This window comes from Macrobrachium rosenbergii, chromosome 40 (genome assembly GCF_040412425.1).
Source record: "Macrobrachium rosenbergii isolate ZJJX-2024 chromosome 40, ASM4041242v1, whole genome shotgun sequence".
Taxonomy (NCBI): Eukaryota; Metazoa; Arthropoda; class Malacostraca; order Decapoda; family Palaemonidae; genus Macrobrachium; species Macrobrachium rosenbergii.
In genome coordinates, this window is record NC_089780.1 from 14612730 (window position 1) to 14634156 (window position 21427).

Here is a 21427-nt window from a genome sequence, read left to right on the forward strand (position 1 = left end):
GCATCCCATCAACACAACATGCTGTAAAATGTAGTCTACATGAAAAATACAAAAGATACAGCATAATCTTGAATAGTTAAGCCAGCCATATTTTAAAACTAACTGTCATGTAAAATCTGTAATCAATGAAATACTATTTGACTTCAGGTAAAGCTTCCAGACATTATGTTCACAAAGAACTTAAGAGGATATATTTCTCAACAAATTTCATAAAATAAAAGATAGAATTTATTAACACAATACATGTACACAAGAAAAGACGGCTGAAGCTACATAATGAGAGAGAGAGAGAGAGAGAGAGAGAGAGAGAGAGAGAGAGAGAGAGAGAGAGAATGGCAGTAGAGAAGCATGATGGCAGTAAAGAAGCACTAACATTTGCTTTAAAAGAAGGCACTTCACACCCAAATCTATGAGAAAATGACCTTATTACTAATTACATAGTTAAGGTTTTCCTCTATTTATGGCTGTAAGTGGTAACAAAGTTCTTTACTAAAGAATACAATATTTATATAAATATTTAGGTAATATCTACTCTTAACTGTGTAACTTAGGAATAAATTTGATAGCACAATCTGTGGCCCATACTTTTTTAATAAGGAAGTACTTTTCATGAATCAAATACAACCATAATAATAAATCTTAGATCACAAAACTAGTTGATTGTCATCTATATCACCTATATTTCATTCTAAATCTAAAATTTCAGGGATTTCTTCTTTCCCTTACCATCTATGAACTAGAGTATAAGAAAAAAAAAAAGACAGAAAAAATAAGCATAAGCTACATAAAGCCCTGCCCATCGAATAACACCCCTTCTACACACCCATAAAATCTACAAGTCTATTGCTGTAATACTTAAGGATATCAGGTGCTTATGTTTCAAGTGCTTAGGAGGGAATTTATCTTCCCTCATAGGTAACTGTTAGCTGCAGATTCCATTCTCACACGGAACTTTCCAACACACAAGACAAATAAGGGGAAAACTGTTCCCTTTTTTTTTAGGAAAAAGGATTCTTACAGAACGCAAGGACTCTTTCATTCATGTCACTCAATACCCAGTCAAAACACTGACCTGCTGTCGGAGGAGCACCTGGGGAACTGACACTCTCGCTCGTCTCGCTAACTGAACAATAACCAGGATCTGAAACAGGTTTAGATTCTTGGGATCTAAAGGTGTTCCAATAGATTCTCAAGTACAAGAACCACTCAGTTTCCAGATTCTGAAACAGAGGCTTCAAGGACATTCTTCATTTGACTAACTATTGATATGGCATGATGTTAAGTTCCCCAGGCTACAAGACTAAATTAAATTTTACAAATCATTGTTAATATCAAAAGTTTAGTACTAATAAAAGAAAACAAACTAAGCATCCTTATATTATTCTAGGAATACCATCGCCTAATATTTTCTATTATTTTTATTATTACAAATTAGTTTAACGAGACCACTGACTCAGATTTCTAGTCTACAATCAACCAATGGAACTAGAAGAGAACAATATTCTAAAACTGAAGGGAAGTGATATTAATGGAAGATGAAAGAATTACTTGAAAATTAGTTTTTCTCTCACTAGCTCATAGGGGAATGCCAATTTAAACATGAATTTAAGCAGGATTAAGCATTAAGCAACAGCATGACAAAAAGAAAAGTCAGGAAGGATACAAATCTTCCGAACAAAAAAAAAAAACTCTAACATATTGAACATCGACACAACTGTTAAACTACCACAGACAAATCACTATACAAAGGTGAATATATTAAGCATTAACTAAAATGACTCCATGGATTAGTTAAAGATCTGGGAATTTCCTTGTCAACCTGACCTGAAAGGAACACCTTGAATTGTGTCCACCTGAGCTGAAAGTACACCTCCAGTTATAACTCACCTGAGCTGAGAGTATCGGTCTTGGCATGAGGGGCAGGGGGATGAGAGTCAATGGAGGCACCACTCTCTAATGACACTCGTGAGGCACTGTCTGCATCTGCTCAGAGGAAGTCCGTAGGTTAGTAATCAAATAGCACCATCAGTCCAACTAATCCTACATTTCCATGTCAATAATCCCATCAACATACTGTACAAGTTAATTAGACATTCTTATTAATCTAGATGTTTCACAACTACAGAATCTTATGGTAAAATGAAAATAAATACAAGAATAAGCTGTATTTATAGAAAACTGTGGGACAAGACAAAAATAGTGATCATTAAAATTCTGGGTTTGGGTTGAACTTAAGACAGAAGCAGTACCACATGTATCAAAAGGCCGAGAAAGGAGCATTGCTATGATAGCTGACCAATCTGGTGACAGGAGAAGGGAGGCTTGTGGTTGGGTATGTCTCACTGAGCATGCTCTGTATGTCCCATAGTAGTTGTAATGTTGGGAGGGTTAAATCTTCATAGGAATGACAAAATATTGAAGAAAAAACATTATGATAATTTAGACAATTTTCCCCCAACAAGCTCTGTTTGTGAAGTAAGATGAATTTACTGGCAGCCATAATCAGTATGAAGGTCATAGTCAAAGTCACAGGGCCACTTACCTTGATATCATCTGAAAGGGTTTCATTAGCAAAGTATATATGCCAAATATGAAGGCTTTCTCTTTATACATAAGGTCATGAGTTATGGCCAAGGTTCAAGTTATGTAAAGAATGGATGGTATTGGACCCATAATTTCACCTTTTGCTAAAATCAATACATAACAAAATCATTGAAGTGATTGACAACTAAAAACAAGGTAAGCATACACTAACATATAGACAGATGGAGCAGGTGGACAATATACCAATCTTGCGAATCTATGCATGACGGTTTACCATCGTACCAACTTTGAATCCTTTAACCATTGCAAAGGCATGATAGGCATGATAACCATGACGCACAGATACAGAAAATAAATGGAAGGAAAAACAAAAGCCATCCCCTATTTGGTTAGTAGAAGCTCAAAAATACCTTAATATAATGCCATTTATACTGAAAGGCGGGCAGGGGGGAACACAAATATTCTAGGTGATTAGTATTTTTCAGAGGTATACAAACCAGAGCCTTTTACGTAGAAGTATTCCCAAGCATGAGCCAAAATGATACTTGAAACCTGGTACCAAGATAGTTAACTGGTGGTAAGAGGGTGGGGTGGAGGGAAACCCCTACTCACATGCCATCACAAAGCACTTTTTCCTTCAGCATAAGGTACTAAGTAGGATGGCCGTGGTGAGGTTGTGGCTTTAAATATTTTTCAATTATTCATACTAAAATATAAAGCATTGCCTTCTGTACCTACAAGTACTTCAGAGACCCTAACGATCTGGCCTAAGAGGTCAAGTTCTCAAAGCAAAAGTATCTCATTCAGCTAACATTCTCAGAGGAAAGGGACAAAAAGATCCTCAAGTCTCTGGTCAAGACTCTAAAAGTGTTCTCAGTTTGCCGCAAACTCATTATGCAAGAGGAATCCCCAGCTCTCCAGGAGCCAGATACAATTAGCTACGCAATTCGTGAATACGGCTGGCAGAAAAAGTCTTGACAGTGAGTCCTCGACTTGAGGCCTTTTCAGGTTAAGATGCAGACAGTTACATCAACTCCAGAGGCAGAAGAAGACAATAAGGTAAAGGAGGAAGAGCTCGATGATGATGATGATGAGGAGAAGGATAATGTACATTTGTGTGTCTAGACCACACTCTGTCCACAAGTTTTACTCTCCTTAACTACAAGAAAATATGTGTAAAGGCAGAAAGCAGCATTGGACTCTTCTGTCTACCTAGGCAGAAGTACATATAAGATAGGTTCAGGAGTCCTCACGTTTTGGAAGTAATCAACTCTATTTCACTATCCTCAGATAACAGCATCAGATGAGTACAGGCTGTACTTGATATCGGAGGGGTGTCCCCACAGGCAAGACAATTTCTACAGGAGGCTTAACATCACCAAGTGCCTTAGCAGAAACACCAGTGAAAGAGGGATTGTTCAGAATATAAAGTGGAAAGATGTCAGTGCTCCAGTGAAGCTACCAACAAAGCCTTGTCAGGAGGTGGAAAACAACAAAAACACACTGCTGTTTCATCTTGGGAGAGCTACGCACACACACACTGGGTCAGCTCTGTCAGAGAGAGAGAGAGAGAGAGAGAGAGAGAGAGAGAGAGAGAGAGAGAGAGAGAGAGAGAGAGAGAGAGAGAGAGAGAGAGAGAGAGAGAGCCTTTCTTTGCTGCTACCAAAACCAGTCAGTACACACTTGCATCAATGCAGAACAACTGGTTGCACCATCACCCAATATATAAAGCAGCTAAACACCCGCTTACGTCCTTTATACCTTTCATTGCTGAACAAAAATCATAACAACCGAACATATAAAAATACATATAGATAAAAAAAAGTTTCAATTTAGCAGCCACCAAGAGTACAGCAAAACACTCTCACTTGAAAGATGACAGAAAAAGTGCTTGGTGATGGCTGATGTATGGGGGATTCCACCAACTCACCCACCTACCATCAGTTAAATAACTTGTTACAACGTTTCAAAGACCGATTCCAGCTCACACTGAAGAATTCTTCTTAGTACATGGTCATGGTTTCTATTCCCATAAGAACAACTCCTTCTTACCTGTTAGGCACTTATCCACCTCATCTAGAGAGAGAGAAGATTTTCTTCTCTGGGCTCGCTCCAAACCAGATTGTTTGAAAGCAGATACACCAATAACAACATTCCTGGAAAAAGAAGAAACAAAGATTGTAAGTAAAAGCAGACAGTTTAACAAAAAAAACCAATATATCAAAACAAAGCAGAGAGAGAGAGAGAGAGAGAGAGATAATGATTGACTGATTTAATACCTGAGTTTTTTCGATTGACTGATTTAATACCTGAGTTTTTTCCAGAAGAGGTTTGAGTGAGTCCACTTGTTTTCCATGACAGCACGGTTATAGTAACCGTATGTGATGGCATTGGGAGTGATGCCATGCTGGCGCATTTCACATAAAACCTTAACGGCTAGGATAGGCTGTGAGTACTGACCACAAAGTTGCATCATTACTCGGTAACTAACCTGTAAAATAATTGGTTAGAATATAAAGCTTGTACATTATTAGTTATGTAATCTTTGTGACAAAAGTAGAAATACTACCCACTGTTGCTCATTAACTACCTGTATTCAAATTCCTTTACCACTAAGAGTAACATTATTGATGGAATGTACCTCTGAAATTTCACTTAACAAATCTTTGCTCTGCTTTACTTCAAGAAAAAATAGGGAAATGTCTGTACAGGTATACAGAGAAGCTTCATAAAACCTGTTATTAGTGTTCATAATAACTATCTTTATACAGATTTTAACCAGAAATAGAATTGTATTGCTGATAATCTAAAAGAAATCATTTGTACTGATACAAGGCACTAATGTCAACACAATAACTGTCAAAACAGCAAACACAAGCAACCTTTGCACTGTTATAATTCATCCATTTGTCAAAAACAAGGAATCTAACTTACAAATCGACATGTTAGCCTCTGTTATGGTCAGCTATGCTATGTTCAATCAATTTGTAACAGTTTTTAAAACAAGCATTCCTGTGTCTGTGAGTAACAGAATTATATACTGTATATATTGCTTTCTCTTTGGACAGTACCTCTCCTTCTGCATCTTTTATCTGAAGCTCCAATTGCTCAGTAACCTTTTTCGTTACATTTACTTCAATGTAGAACTAATTTTTATTTTGTGCATGTGAGGGTATCATGCTATGTAAATGATGACCCACACTGACCCTGAGTTATCATTTTAATGTAGCAAAACTGATCAACATTGCTCATCAGTTTGAAAAATACTTTCTTAATAGGCACCAACATCAAAAATATACTCCTTGATCTATATTCCAATAAAAATGGGCAAATCTCCATCAATAATTACAAAAGCTGCTGCACTGTATCTAACAAGGATATGATACTGTTTTCATAAGATACTATAAGTGGCTTTTAACACTGGAACTTACTTCATCGGCTTGTGAGAGATTAAGTTTCTGCATGTTAGTGAGTATCCTGAAAGCTAGCTGTAAGAATCGTGCTTTATGGTGTTGCGTAGATGCAAATGCTGGGAGCTGTGTGAACCAGAGACTGCAAAATACAAGAAAAACAGAAATCATGCAAAGACTTTTATTTTTAAGAAAACCATCACAAGCCTGGTTTGACAGCATTATCTTAATTGTGATTATGATTAGTTATAACTGTTATCAATATAAATTTTACTTTAAAATTTACTAAAAGCATGAGTGCAATGGTTTTATTTTCACATTTTGAGCTTTTGTCATGTATAGATTTTATAAATTGGTTAAAGTACTTAAAAATACCCCAATGGCAGTTCCAAATGTGGCAAAAATTTAAAACAATTTATTTAAATAATCTTGACTCCCAAGAGACTGACAAAATAAACTGCAAAGAATATATAGAGAAACCTTTACACTTTACCTTATCAACATAACATGGATAACCTAAGCAGTTTAACTGTCGAAAAGTTTTATACAAAGAATATTTATTAAGCTTCAATCCCTTACCTGTAACAGCTAGAAAGTAAACATTTTGCCCAAAGGATAGGTGTCTGAGCATGCCGCGAGGCTAGCTTCTGCGCAGATTTAACCTCATGTTTTGTGCGGCGGGCAAGAGGGGAGGCAGGGGTAGCCTGAGGCTGCTTGACTTGCGCAGGAAGAGCCGGCTTTGGCTCCTCTGTCGGAAAGAGCTCTGGATTCAGCTTGGGGAAATCCTAAAATTGATTACAAACGGAAATGAATAAACTTCCATTCTGGGTCAAAATAATAATGGTTAAATTTACAAACACAAACTCATATGATCATGAAGTTGGTGTCTAAATGTGAAAACATAAAATTTTAAACATATTATGAAGATGAAATACATCTAACAGATCATTCAAGGAGTTACTTGAACATAGTAAGTTACACAATAAATAGTTTCATGAAACTAATTTTCCACACAAAACATCTAACATAAATACAATTCAGTCGCTGCCAACTATGATCCCCAGACTCAAAGTCTTTTGATAATAAAAGATGACTTCCTGCAAACTACTGCCACCTAGACTCTTGGGAATGTATCCATCAACTACCTAATATTTTTGGTAGAATGAACTAGCAAATGCAAGATCAATAAGTGGAAGGTGGACACTTCATACAGGAATGATGGTTTGAGTGAAAAACCATACTTATGTTGCAATAACTTCATTAGTTTATGGCAACCCTATCAATCACATAATGTCTGAATCATTATTTAGGTGTCTGAGAAGGTCTCAGAATTCAAGGGAGCTTTTGGAAATTCAACAAACGATGAACAGCAACGGAAATGAAGAGGGTCCTAAACAAAGGCTCTCAGACATCATCTTCTGTCACTTACCCGAAGAACCTTCAATTACACCTGTTTGGTTATCATGCAATTGTACTTATGACCCATTTCCTCCACCATTCTGTCAAGGTCAAGAGGTAAGGCAGGTGATCTGATATCAACAAGGCAGAGCATAAAATCTAGTATCAAACCAGAACAATAAGTCCTTTTCATCACTGTATTCAAGGCTGAAGCAGAGATGGTGAGAAGTACTCTGATAACACTTTGGGTAATAATCATTTCAATCTCATCTTCAAAGCCCTGTACATTTAATCATCCTACTGAAGACCACTAAAGTGAGCAGTGAGTGACCACACAGTACAAGAATATTGCAGTCTTCTGTACCCTAGAGGTCCACTGAACCTAAGAGGTTCCTAAGTGAAGGGTTATCATACTGATTCTTTCCAACTTAAATTGTACAAGAAATAGGAAATTGGTGGATAAATAAATGGGCAACAGCAGACATATTAACAAACTGAATTTATGAAAAGGCTTGGCACTCAGAAAATATGTTGTTGGTGCATGCATTCCTGAGAGTCCAAGCAACACTCATGTCATGAGAATACTGTCCGTCTTTTGTGAACAAAAGACTGAGTCTTGGGATAACTGTGGCATTTATATGACTGATGGAGCTGTTATGAGCAACCAAACCTAATGGTTATACAATAAACAAATTTTAGTAAAACAGTTTATCCAAAATACTGATTTCCACTGTTAGTTTCTTGAGATACTATCTTAAAAAAACTCACTTTTGAATGAGTCAATATGCTCAGACACTTAAAGCTGGTTATTAAGAATCATACCTTGTAAGAATACAAGACACCCTCTGGAAGATATATTGGTTCAGGTGGTGGTAAAAACATAGTATGTTCACTCTGCGTAGCTTCAACCTCTAGTAGTCTTAGAGTTGTGTCGTCTTCTGTTACCTGTTGACAAACAATTTCTTTTACATTTAAACTAAATATATCTCCGGAAAAGAAGATAAGCAGTAATTTACTAAGTTAACTACCCATTTATATTTCATTCCAATACTTTCACCTATATATGTAATAGCATGTTTAATGTCAAATGGAACTAAGTTTACCTTTTCTGCGCAATCATCAAAGAAGGCTAGCGAGGCATCTTTATCAGAGACAAAGGACCTCTCTTCAATGAACTTGCTAAACAACTGTGTATTCACCAACAACTGATAGAATTTGTGATAAGCTCGGTCTCTGGATTTCACAAATGCTGAAAGAAAATATTCCCATCAACTTCAAAGCTACCACTTTCTACTAATCAAAAAAGGTCATTAATTACATGAAATTATCAGTACTGTATTATAAATTAGAGACCACTGGTTGCATTTATAGACTCTAATCTCACACAGCTCACCCAAAGGTGAGAGGTAAAAACTGAAGCGAAGTCACACAGTTGAAATCTATGCAGGAACAGATGATATATTAAAGATAAAAAAATGTCACTAGTACAACTTTGGTACTGTATACAACAAAGACTGACTTAGCAAGCTTTCTTTACATTTTACACTTAATACAATAACTCAACAGAGATTATTTCTCAAATTCACTTCACCGTCAAGGTCAAAAAGAGATGAGGTATCACATGCTGCCCCAGCCTTAGCAGAAACGATGGGGAGTAAGTAATTGCTGTAGCCCTTCAAGATGGTCGCAGTGAAGCGAAGAAAAGCCTCCTGGATCTCAACATCTAGTTGTTGCTGGGGAAAAATTCTCAGATTGCAATTTGTTATATATAACACAATTAAACAGCATATTTAATTATCTAAACTCTGACCCAATACACCCCTTAACTACAAGTAATTTTCTTCCCATTAAAAAGTTTGTTCCTAAAATTCTAAGTGTTATAAGGGTGAGCAGTACTCTAGTACAAAATATGGAACAGACTCACAGGAGCTGGCAAAATACATCATCACTAAGTATGAGCAAGACTTTCAACAACTGATTATTTTTTCCAATCCTTTTATACTTCCATCAACAAATATGCTGTTCTTTTTTTTTTTTTCTTAATTAAGTCACCTACCTCTTTTCTTTTCATCTTGAAGTCAGAGTCAATACTAGAATCAGGTTCATTTTTTTGTGACTTGAGATGCTGTTGCAGTGACTTTTCAAATTTATGAATTTTCTCGCAAAGGTTCTCTAAGGTAGCCCGTAAAGTCCGTGTTGCTCGGCGGGGTAGAATTTTTGTAACTAGGTGTCTTTTATCCTCCGGACTGCAAATGAAAGCAAGAACATTACCAAAAAGGTAAAAAATCCAAGTCACTTGTGGACAGCTGTGATGTTATACTTCACACTGAGACTGAAAAACAAAGTTTTGGAAACACTTTTCACACTTAAATCTAAAACTTCTAAATATTGCAATCCAATCAAAAGCACACAGGGGAAACAGAATGAAAGCTTACTTGATCACTATTATCTATAACATTAGCAACTCCTTAAGAAATGGTATAACTTTCAGAAATAAATGGATATTCAAGAAGCAATTTGGGTTATACAAAGCAATAAAGGCTATACCCAATCCATTATAAATGTTTAAACACACACCGTAAGTGAACACACTTCACAAAAATTATACCTTCCATTAAATTTCAATACTTACAAAATGAGAGCAACACTTACACAGACATGGCACCCGTGTCAAGATCAATGCAAATGACGTCTGTGGGAGGGTCATACAGATCAAAGAATCTGGAGTCAAGACCAAGGAGAAATGGAATAGGGGCATTTAGGAAGTCTGAGAGCCCAAGAGGACACAAAGGTACGTAGGGACACTGCCAGTGGAATGGGAAGATGATCTGAAAAAGACAACATTATATCACAAAATGATATTTGATAATGACCTCAGAGAACACAACTAGACAATGAAAAAGTAATTTTATGTGCATTACTGATTTTCGACAATAGTGACATTTAGAGTATCTGCATGTTAGTGAATTCCTTTAATACAAGAATTTTTTACAACAAAGGTGAAGTATCTAATTTCAAACATGGTTAAAAACAAGGAAATATTAAGTACTGTGTTTAGAACAAAGTTAGAACAAAGAACATAATTTTCATATAAACCTATGGATCATAAAAACCCTATCTCACCATCACAATGTAATGAAATCCTCAACTACTGAAGGGTAGTAGAATGCTGCTCAGTGTGCACAAATCTCAAGAACAATCAGTCCAGAAGTAAGAACTTAGCTCACTGCATAGCATGCTGAAGACTTGTAGCAAGAGAATGAGGGATCAGGAGGGTGGCATTTTAACCCCTTGTGGATGGGTAACATACATGTATGTTTACACATAGCTTTGTGGTGGAGTCCATGAAACATACATATAAGTTCAAGGCTTCAGACAACTCTTACCCCAACTCTAAAAGCTAGTCAGTACAGCAGAGAAGGGTCAGTTTGCCTTGAGATGTCGTAGGGGAATGTTATCCAAAATTCCCATCCAATGACATTTCATATTTTACAACAAATATACTCAGAATTTGTTACTGCTTTTAGTTCTTATCTGTTATGATATTGTGTGAGCTGTAATTATAATTTTACTAGATAAAATAAAATATTAGAAAAAACATTTATTATATGGTAAAATTAGCATATTTTCACAACTGTCTTTTGGAAAAGAGGCCCCGCACCGGGTTGGAAATATTCACTTTCAACTTCCCCTGGAAGGTAAAAAAGTTTTTTTTTTTCTTATACCTTGTGCATATATATATCCTCCTCCATTGATGAGTTTTGTTTTTAAATTGGCCATCCTTAAACTTAGCCCAAGTCTAGGGGTGTGCTTAATACATATTTAGCCCGGACTGTGAGGGTTAATACATGATTGATGGAATTTTATGATGTTTTATTCTATAAAAACTTAAGCATTCATCACAAAACCAGCAATCATGAATACCCCAAATCATCATCAGGCTGGGAGTCTGAGCACTGAGAATCCCATATAAGAGATGACTGATCGATACCAAGACTATATGGGGACAGAGACCAGGAAGTAGAGTCCAAAATATTCTAATAGATTGCCCTGAGTAGTTGGATTCCCATGGAGTAAGCCAATGGATTGCACTTTTAGGGGACTCATCAGCACAACCTATCTTTATCTTTCATTATAGCAAGAAATTAATTTCTATCCAGAAATAAAGATTCTTCACTGGCTGGTTATTGGCTACTACACAGTAGTGCCAGCTGAGTAAGTATACTTCCTTTCCAAATCTAATGGACTTGCTGGTAAATGCTTCACTACTGGCAAACCTTTTGTGGGACTCATCACAGACTTAGTTTATAATTCATTACAATTGCCAAGGGTCCTACTGGACTGCACATACTTATGCACACAATCTTGGGAATTCAGCATCTTGGCCTCCCAAAAATAGAGTGATCCAGACATATATACATGTGCATAATCAAAAAGGCTTGTAATACAAGTTTTTTCACACAAACCCAATCTTGCTGCCTCACAGTTTACACAAAGAGCAAGGTTAGTGACTGGCACATAACTGAGGACCCAGACAAAGCTTGTAAAATGAGACTACCTACTCCTTTTTGACAGACAAAAGCAAGCTGAACCTTTGGGGATTTGAGGCATGAATACAGCCATATACAACATTAATGAGTCTGTATAGAAAAAATTTTATATTTACAACTATGCTGTTTCACTTATTGGATATTGCTACTTATCTTTTTGTATAAAAAATTAAATACTAACCATAGTAATTGCTTCAGCCACAGCAGTTAAGACATCTGGTCGTAAAGAATGCAATAAAATCTTCTGTTCAGTAAGAGCAAACAACAGAACAAGGAGACAGCCCTCAGGACGGAGCGTCATAACAAGCTGACGAAATTTAGCTCCACTGTGGGGAAATAAAACAATGAATAGATGGCAAAGAATTAAAATCATTGAAAAACATATACAGATCCTGACATATAACCACTACATCATTAGGGAGCCAAATTATCAGCAAAGGAAATTTAGCTGACCAGTATACCAGTCCCTTGTAAAATCCATCTATGGGTAAAAATTAAAAAAATGCCAATTTTCCTTTTCAATTACAAGGCATCTAATGTACTGTGCATTTAGTGTAAGGTTCTTAGTTACACAAAAGATGTTAATCATAATATATAAAAAACCCACAGAGCACCATATTACTTTATATATGGGATATTCAAAATACTAAAAAAATTTTATATTTCACAGATAAAATCTTTCCATTGTCATCGTGCCTAAACAAATGCTACAATATGAGCAACAAACTACCAATTGTAATGAGTGCAATGGTAATTACGGCTAGGTGACACATCATTTAATATTTCTCTTTCCTATCTGTCGTCAGCAACTTTCTCAATGTCCCTCACCAAGAGATGTGAACCATAAAAATAATAAGGTTGTATCTATTCAAAGTTGGAGGTCTATCATTTCCTTCTACACTAGAAATCACAGTCATTCTCATCTTGTCTTCTCCCTCGCCTTTCAATTTTGGATTGGGATACATATCAACATGATACTGCCTCAACAGATAAGTGCTAAATACACAAAAAAAAATCTGACCAACTCATGAATTCACAACAAAATTTTGAACAACAAGGTCTACTTTAATCAATTTTTTTTTAATTAGGTTTGTAGGAAAAAATCACTTGAACAGACTACTATTGAAACGATTTAATAGAGCTGGCATGAAGTGCATTTCTTAAAAATACTTAACAAAATCATATTCAACAACTTCAGACTTCTTAAAACTTAAACCAATAACAGGAAGATTAGATCTACATACAATCGTTTTCTTCTCTGAATGATTTTGTTATCTTTTTCCTGTTTCCTCTTCTACCATCAATATAAATGAAATTGAAAATTATATCTAAATATTTATGATAAATGATTCTCTTGAGAGAGTAGTACTTGTCATCACTCAACTGCTGTAGTTGAGTAAATGAGCACACCCTGTAATACAATTACCTGTAAGACGATCACCGGTTCATTCTGACAAGAATATAGGTAATTCCCAACTGTTACTTTAAGACTGGTCTCTTGTAAAAATGGAAACTCACTTGTAACACAAGTCACAACAATCAAATGGTGCAAAGGCATTTTTGGGACCAACCGTACCCGCTAAGTATAAATCATAGCTACCTGAGGATCTACTTTGATCAGACAATTTCGATTTTACAATTAAATGGAAAAGTTGATCAACTTATTCACCCAAACATAAGAACATTACCTGAGGCTTATAGGTGAATCTTCTGGCTGGGCCAAGGATATTCGTTCCGTAGCATCCAACTGTATGAGGATTCTTGGTCTCCGGGCACTAGGGAATGGCACGCTCTCAACAAAATGATAAATATATCTGCAAAAATACAGAAGAAGGTTTAATACCAAGGAACTCTATTAACAGAATAAGACAAAGAATATATCTGACTCTGCAACAAAGCGTTACAACAGACTGAAGAGTCACAGGTACATAACTCGAAGGCACCGACGTTTCTTACCTCTCTATGGGTACGCTATAAGAACCACCAATTGCCATGTGATGCAAGTATCTGAGGAACTTTTCAAATGTGTCAAAGAATGGCCAACGGGACAAAATGCATATGCACTTGTTTGTGTGAACGATATTATGCCATCCAAAGTGCTCATCCAGCTTCAGAGACTCCCTCTGTTCCTGGGTGAGCCGATCATGTGAGTATTTCTCATAAAATGATATCGCTGCCCCGTAGACCTTCTCTACTGCCTCTGTGTTTCCTTCTCCAGCTGTGACTGTTAGCACAAAAGTGGAGAAAACTGGCTGAGGTAATGAGGCTCGAGCAGGCCAGGACTCTAACGTAGCCCCCATGGGAAGGCAAAAGAGAGCCAAGTCCGTTGGGATGGGAAAATCAGGATGGTGGTGAAAAGGGAAACTATCCATTATTCCTGCCCTGTAGGCAATGTAATTGGAACGGTTCATGGATTTCTTGTAACATACGTAGATGTCAGACCCAACCTGCAATAATAAGACTTTATCATAATCATATTACTTTGCTGAAAGACATATAACACAATGTGAATTCTTATAAAAAATTACAGTTACACTTAGATCAGATAAAGAAATAAGGGGTGGAGCATGGGCTGGGCATGGAACTAGGGTCTTTTATCTTTCTCGTTCTATCAAGCCAGTGTGGCCTGGAATAAGGTTAATGATTTACAGGTTTGTGCAAAAATGTTTTACTGTAAAAAGTTGTATCAAGCAAAACAAACACAATTTCATACTAACCACAGTCCCTTTATTTAAATTTCGGTCTATAGTACAATAAGAGTGAGGAGCTTGGTCACCACGGTTGGTCATGATGACACAAATGTCAGACACAACAAGTTCATTGCAAGCTGCAGTATCACTGGCTCTTCTGTAATGAATGATGAATACAGAGGAAAAATGAATACAAAACAGAGTAGCAGTACCTTCATAAACGTTCATTTTTTATTTGATGCTCATATATCATTCACTCCTTATGAATTAGATGTTTCATAAAACTCATTCAGACAGGACAGAATATTACTGTGTAAAGATCTGAGCAAAATGATACAACTGTAGTATAATACTTTGGTCCACCTGCAAAATTTGGTGTATAAATGCATATACTAAAAGATCTCTCAACCTCAATCTCACCTGTATGTCATATATGTGGTCTGGCCAGAAGGGTTGATGTTCGCGTTGCGTCCTCCATGTGTAAATTCTACGATCTGAGAATCAGCCATAACACGCTCACGACCCTCGTACAATACACTGTGTGATACAGTAATTTCATTAACATAAAACTTCCATGAAAAACTTTTAAATGTGTACACATTTAAATCACTGCTCATGTTAAATTTCCAAAGAAAGCATTTGAATTAAAGAGACTACAAAAGTTCCAATAGGCAGTAAGGTTGTCAAGTCATGAACCACTTTTTGACTACTGAGTCTCTTTCAAGAATTTTAGAGCCCTGTCTATCTTAAAAATACGCTTTTATCTTTTGCTTATTCTTCTGCGTTTTGAGGACTCTTCCACTATTTGGTCTTCCACGGCTAACAACTATTTTCAATTACTGAATAAAAAACTTCAGTTCTACTAAAATTTCTTATTATTCTCTGGTATCACCATCCATGCTTTAAGATATTTCATAATTCTGATCATCCCCTGCATTCAGATCTACCCAGACTACACTATCCACACCAGTACTAGATATGTAGTTAATTCTAACAGTCTTGCCTTTTCTTATGTAAAGTACAATTCCACACTGTTTTCTAGTAGTTTTGCCCCTGTTTAGCAAATTCTGGAATGATCTTCCTAATCATGTACTGTAGTTCAGTCCCTGAAATTTCAGTCAATCATAAAATTTCAGAAGTCCAAATTTGGTGCAAATGACCCAATTTTTAAGCAGAGTATCCTTCAGCAAAAGAGCTAGAAACCATTGTTGATTGAGATAGGTTAACAGGTGGCATAAATGGGGTGTGAGGGGGAATACCAATCCCCACCCTGCCATCACCAAGCATTTTTTCCTTCAGGCTCAGGGACAAAGCAAAATTGTTACAATGGAAACTACAATAAAAGACTGGTTTGTATACCTAAGAAAAATACAAATTACTTTTAAAATTTGTCATTTGTTCCCATGGGAATACAAACCACAGCCGATTATGTAGGAAACTTACTCATTAGGTGAGAGGTTGTCTCATTAGTAAAAATTAGCTACAGTAAGTAGCTAATTTTGACCAATGGAAAGTGTACTGTTCATTAAACTTTCATAAATACTTATAGATGTGCAATGTCTACTAGTGTGGTACAGTAATTTACTTTAAAGCTTTAATGTTCAGTTTTTGTGAATTTAATTTGGCAGCTGTTGAACAGGAGAATGTTATTCTTGAAGGACAGTTATAACATTGATAAGTAATAAGCTGCTTTGTCACTGGTAACAAATGGTTTTAGTTAGTGATCTACTTTTATTCCTTTATCTTTTTTTGCATTTTAACTTGAGCAAGGTATATTTTTGGCTAGCATAGTGCTGCCTTTGCATTTGGATATCAAGAGCATATTTTTTCCCATAAAAAGCTGGAAAATGTTTTATCATAGATTATTTTACAGTATGGCCTTGGGAGTTTCTTTGATTGACAGTTATTCCAAGACTTGTGTTGCAATACTTAGTTTGTTCCTGTATGACATTTCCAGTAGGAATTTCTTCTGTAAATTGCAGAATGAAGATTTACAACTCATTCTGTGTCCTCAAGGCTCAAAACAGAGGAAGTTTTCTAAGTGTCTTTTAGAAAAAGACTGTACATGTGCATTATCTGTTGGTTACTTACCCGATGTCCACAAGAGGTTGCTTGTCCCTCCCGCGCCTATAGCACAAAAACATTTCGGGAGAACGCAAGGCTCCATGATTGAGGTTGGCTACCAGACCTGATGGTGTAAGTTCTATACAAAAGTATCCTGTGAAAAAAAGATTAGTCAGTAAATTTCACCAATCATAAAGCCACAATACCAAACTATGCTACTGAACTTTTTTAGTAGATACCACTGATGGGACTGGTTTAGCTGATTAATGTTGCATTTTGGCATTCAAAAACACATACTGAGAACAAGTGATATAGACACATTTTACAACACAGAAAAGTACCATTCTGACAAATGTGATAATTACAATATCTAAACTTCTATAGCTACACTGGAACAACTAGATCATTCACAGATCATTCCCACACAGGGTCTATCACCTACCATCAGGTGTGACTTCCCCTAGAGAGCGATTAATGACAGTTATGTCAGTTATTGGAGGGAGATTGTGTGTGGACTTTAGGGGTGCACCATCACAAGAAAAGTCCCCAAGTGGCAATGGGTTTTTCGGCAGCCCTGCGACAACAAAATAATCTGCCACTCGCCGCTCCTCCATTCTGAAAGAGAAGGGAACAAGGCATCAAGACGACAATTCTTAAGGCAATTTGTATTTTTTCTGATGGTACAGTAAACCCCCTGTACTCGTGTTCTCACGATTCGCGGATTCACGCATTCGCGGATTTCTCTGTGGAATGTATCTACCCATTATTCGCGGAAAATTCGCCCATTCGCGGTATTTTTCACTAAGAAATATTCACTAATTACTGTATTTTCATATTTTCAAGACTAAATGCACTTTTCGTGATAAAACTATTAAAATACTCAGGTATAAGCATTTTTAGAGGGTTTTTCTTGTGTTTAAACTATCAAAATAGGCAGTTCTAACTATTTATAGAGGGGTTTTAAGTATTCACAGATTTTAGCTATTTGCGGGGGGGTGCGGTATGCATCCCCTGCGAATACGGGGGGTTTACTGTACAAACCAGAGCCTTTTATGTGGGAGTATCCTTTAGCACAAACTGGAAATAGTCATTCAACTTGGTAACAAAAAATTTTTTGAAAGCAATTTGTATTGTTCCTAGGTATGCAAAGCAGGACCTTTTATAGGCTATAGGAGTATCCTCAGCATAAGTTGTAATGGTAGCTGAATTTGGTAACAAGGTAATTCACTGAATGGTATGGCCCTGGGCCTGTGTGAAATTTATATAGGGAAAGGGCTCACTCAAGCAAGGAAAAACATTCCAAGGCCCATGAAATTCCCCATGAGAGAATTCAAGTTGGAAGGTAACTAATTCTGACTAATATCAAGTGATGGGTTCAGAATCTTAGTCTACAGAAACAAATCTCAGGATCTATACTAAGATTGGGGGCTCAAAGTGCACAGGTAATCCTCTACATACAAACCAGTTCTATTCCGAGAGCTGATTTGCAAGTTGAATAGTTTTGTATGTTGAACAAGTTAGCCTAGGCATCCAACATTGTAGTTAGCCTACAGCATATAGCAATGCACAGTAATAATGCTTTCTATCAAGACAATTTGATCTTTGCACATAAAGTTAAATTTACAAAGAATAAAAATCTTTATTCTTTCTTTGAAAAAGTGGCAATGAGACCAGGTTGAGCATCCCCCACCTGAGAAGACATGGCAAAGGATCGGGGTGCTCACTCACAGTACAGGGAAAGGTCACAAACCACGCAAGAAGGATACCATGTCCATGATGCATGTATTTATATAGCCCATGTAGTTACATAGTGCATGTATTTACATACTGTAGTCCAAAGACCATACACACACAATAGGTGAGCAGTTTGATCATGTACTCCTTCCTAAAGCGTATTACCATATCTGTGCTAAAGGTACCGGCCGAAACATACAAGCCAAGGAAAACCCATACTCAGGACAAAATTCTGCCATGGTAGACCAACCCATAAGATTCTCTAAAACTGGTGATGGCCTAAGCAGTGGGGCAGGGGAACAGTCTACTATAACTCACTGTAAGGTATATAAGATACTATATGATTCGTTCATGATATTTAAAGTAAAGTTAGCTATGCATATTTTATCTATGATTTTCTACAAATGAAAATGCAATAAAAATACAATATTAAATATAATAATACTGTACTGTCATTACAAAAAAAACATGAGTATATAATTACAATGGCTAATAAACATTAATTACAGTAACTGGGTGAATAACACACTGACCACTGGTTTGGCAAACAGCCACTCCAAACATCAAAATATCAAGCTAGCCTAGCCAAAGATGCACAGCAGCCCAGAAGATCGTTTTAGGTTTTCCAGTATCAGCATACAAGCTAGGACCACTTACAATCTGTATATGTTACAGTAATTTTATGAAACCAGGGATTTCATGAAATCCCAAAACTTTCAGGGATTCTGTGAAATCAACAATTAACTTAGGAACATTTGATCCCCAAGGGGCTAATACTACAAATGCAAAACAGTGATTCATCTACATTGTTTCCCAATGTTTAGTACCAGCCCCTAGGAGATCAAATGTGTTTCACCATATTTAGTACTAGCCCCTCAGGGATCAAATGTCCCTGAAAATTTCAGGGATTTCATGAAATCCCTTGTTTCACAGTCTTACTGTAACATACACACGGAATGAGAGGAGTGGATGGAAACGTCTCAATGGACCAACAGGACGAGCAGACATGATCCAGGGAATTGGAACCCATTCCCTGGTCAGGTAGCCTAGAGTGTGGTGCCCTAGGTGGGCATGGTGACAAGATTTAGGCCCATGAAAATTCGGCTGTACTGTAAAACCTGGCACTGGGACATTTTCTGCCATTTAGTACTTCAGAATGTGAAAAGAGGGAGTTCGCACGATTTGAGAGCAAGACTGAAGGAAGGAGAAGTAAATGACTAAGAAGTGGGTGCAAAAGGAACCCTGCAAGCAACCTTAAGTAATGCCTACAGTGCTCCATGTGAGGAGCACTGATAGCACTGCCCCTCTAGTCTACAGAGAAGGTAGGCTAGGTTCCTCATTTTAGCTGACAATCAAAAAACCAACGTTTCCTACTGAGGTCCCGTTTATAGTTTGACGAAAGGGTGTATTAGGTTAAACGAGAGTTTCCAAAGAAAATGGACATTAAATACGTCAAAATCTAAATGATAACTTTCAGAAATAAATTATTTTGCATTTCTACTTATTGGATTACAATAATCATTAATTAAATTACCTTTACATGAGATATTACCCACTCAAAATTAAATTTAGGCTATGGAGGTTTTATCCACCTTTCAGATTTCATTTTATAATAAGATTTTAACCAGATTTAACGTAGTATCAGCTTAGGCCTTCCCCGAATACCCCTCTATGCCCGTGTTGGGACGTCCCGTAGTTTGTAGGCCTCCGGGGCTGAGCTTAACCCACTGCCGAATTAGCCCCATGACCAAATCTACCCGTTAAATAGGTTAAAAAATACCGCAGACCTTACGAAAACCGGGTTATTCATCCGGCTTTCATCAGTTTAAGAGTAACAATGAATAATGAATGGGTTGAAGGACCTTGCTCGTCACAGACCACTCGTCCGTCGACCATTCATCATCGCGGCCAATAACTGACATTCACCAGTCATTTAAATGTCCCCATGTCTCGGACATGTCGACGACACGGATCTGGAGGCACTCAATGTCTCAGTCAACACCTGCAGGGCGACAAATGCCCAGCAAATGTGTCAATTAAGGTGTCATTCATCGTGGGGGAAGAGGCGAGGAATTAAAAGTGTCGAAACCACAAGACCAATAATTGACATTCAAGAGTCAATTGACCGTCGCCATGTCTCGGACATGTCTGCAACATGGCAATGGAGTCGCTAGATGCTTTAATTAACACCTGCAGGGCCACAGATGACCGGCAAATGTGTCGTTTAGGGTGTCCTTAACGCGAGGAAGAGGCGAAGAAGAATTATTGTCAAAAACCACAAAAAAAAAAATTTTTCTCCAGATGTTGCCCAATTCTCTCGCGGCTCTATCTGCGATTTCGAGATCCAGGCGGGTTATATGGGCTCGTTTTCCTCTTATTTCTCTCACCACTAACCTTATTTCGTTCAATTTCAAGTCATAATTATGGAGGAACACTGATTTTTCCGCAAGAAATCGCAACACATACACACTCAGGTCGCTTATGACAGTAACACTGGTTCGCGTATCGGAGAGAAAATGGTTTTCCGTGACAGAAAATGTAAATGATAGAGAAATTATAGTTTTCATGGATGACCCTGTTATTAACGATGGATAGTTTTTTTTTATTTTTATCATTACTATGTCCAAACCGGAAAACCTGGGGTTGTTATCAAGTAAATAACATGAAATGTGATAAGACAAAGATAAAAAGTGAATATTTATAACCATAACTTGCTGTTAAATTATGGGACTTGATGTACCCGCTAACAATAAATGATATATACCCTATAAATGTGTAGGTTTTATATATATATATATATATATATATATATATATATATATATATATATATATATAATATATATATATATGGTATGCATGGACCTATGCATGGACCTGGAAATATTATTACAGAATTGATGATGTAACCTTAGAGACCAGAAAGTATTAAAAAATAGATGTCCTGTTCTAAATGCTGATGAAATGGATCGTACGTATTACACCAGAGTGACAGTAGCTTTATATTCTGAACTAGGTAAATCTTCTTTGGGCTTTGA

The 21427-nt window shown here is 36.9% G+C and overlaps 1 protein-coding gene across 10 annotated transcripts in view; it reads right to left on the bottom strand.

Annotated features, from left to right (window-relative positions):
• Crag (DENN domain-containing protein Crag) overlaps positions 1 to 20972 on the bottom strand; it is a 71160-nt gene extending 50188 nt beyond the window's left edge. For 6 of the 10 annotated variants that reach the window (XM_067083152.1, XM_067083149.1, XM_067083154.1 and 3 more), the window contains exons 1-19: positions 20785 to 20972; positions 17099 to 17271; positions 16684 to 16810; positions 15013 to 15129; positions 14620 to 14749; positions 13859 to 14349; positions 13591 to 13716; positions 12084 to 12228; positions 10005 to 10180; positions 9409 to 9598; positions 8944 to 9085; positions 8456 to 8601; positions 8175 to 8297; positions 6534 to 6739; positions 5976 to 6096; positions 4854 to 5035; positions 4597 to 4700; positions 1888 to 1983; positions 1073 to 1141 (exon numbers count right to left, since the gene is read on the bottom strand). In XM_067083152.1, coding sequence (XP_066939253.1) covers positions 1073 to 1141; positions 1888 to 1983; positions 4597 to 4700; positions 4854 to 5035; positions 5976 to 6096; positions 6534 to 6739; positions 8175 to 8297; positions 8456 to 8601; positions 8944 to 9085; positions 9409 to 9598; positions 10005 to 10180; positions 12084 to 12228; positions 13591 to 13716; positions 13859 to 14349; positions 14620 to 14749; positions 15013 to 15129; positions 16684 to 16810; positions 17099 to 17271; positions 20785 to 20957 — 3037 coding nt within the window. In that variant the 5' untranslated portion in view covers positions 20958 to 20972. The remainder of the gene's footprint in view (positions 1 to 1072; positions 1142 to 1887; positions 1984 to 4596; positions 4701 to 4853; positions 5036 to 5975; positions 6097 to 6533; positions 6740 to 8174; positions 8298 to 8455; positions 8602 to 8943; positions 9086 to 9408; positions 9599 to 10004; positions 10181 to 12083; positions 12229 to 13590; positions 13717 to 13858; positions 14350 to 14619; positions 14750 to 15012; positions 15130 to 16683; positions 16811 to 17098; positions 17272 to 20784) is intronic. The other 4 variants (XM_067083153.1, XM_067083151.1, XM_067083150.1 and 1 more) reach the window with 1 other exon arrangement.
• Positions 20973 to 21427: the final 455 nt, after the last annotated feature.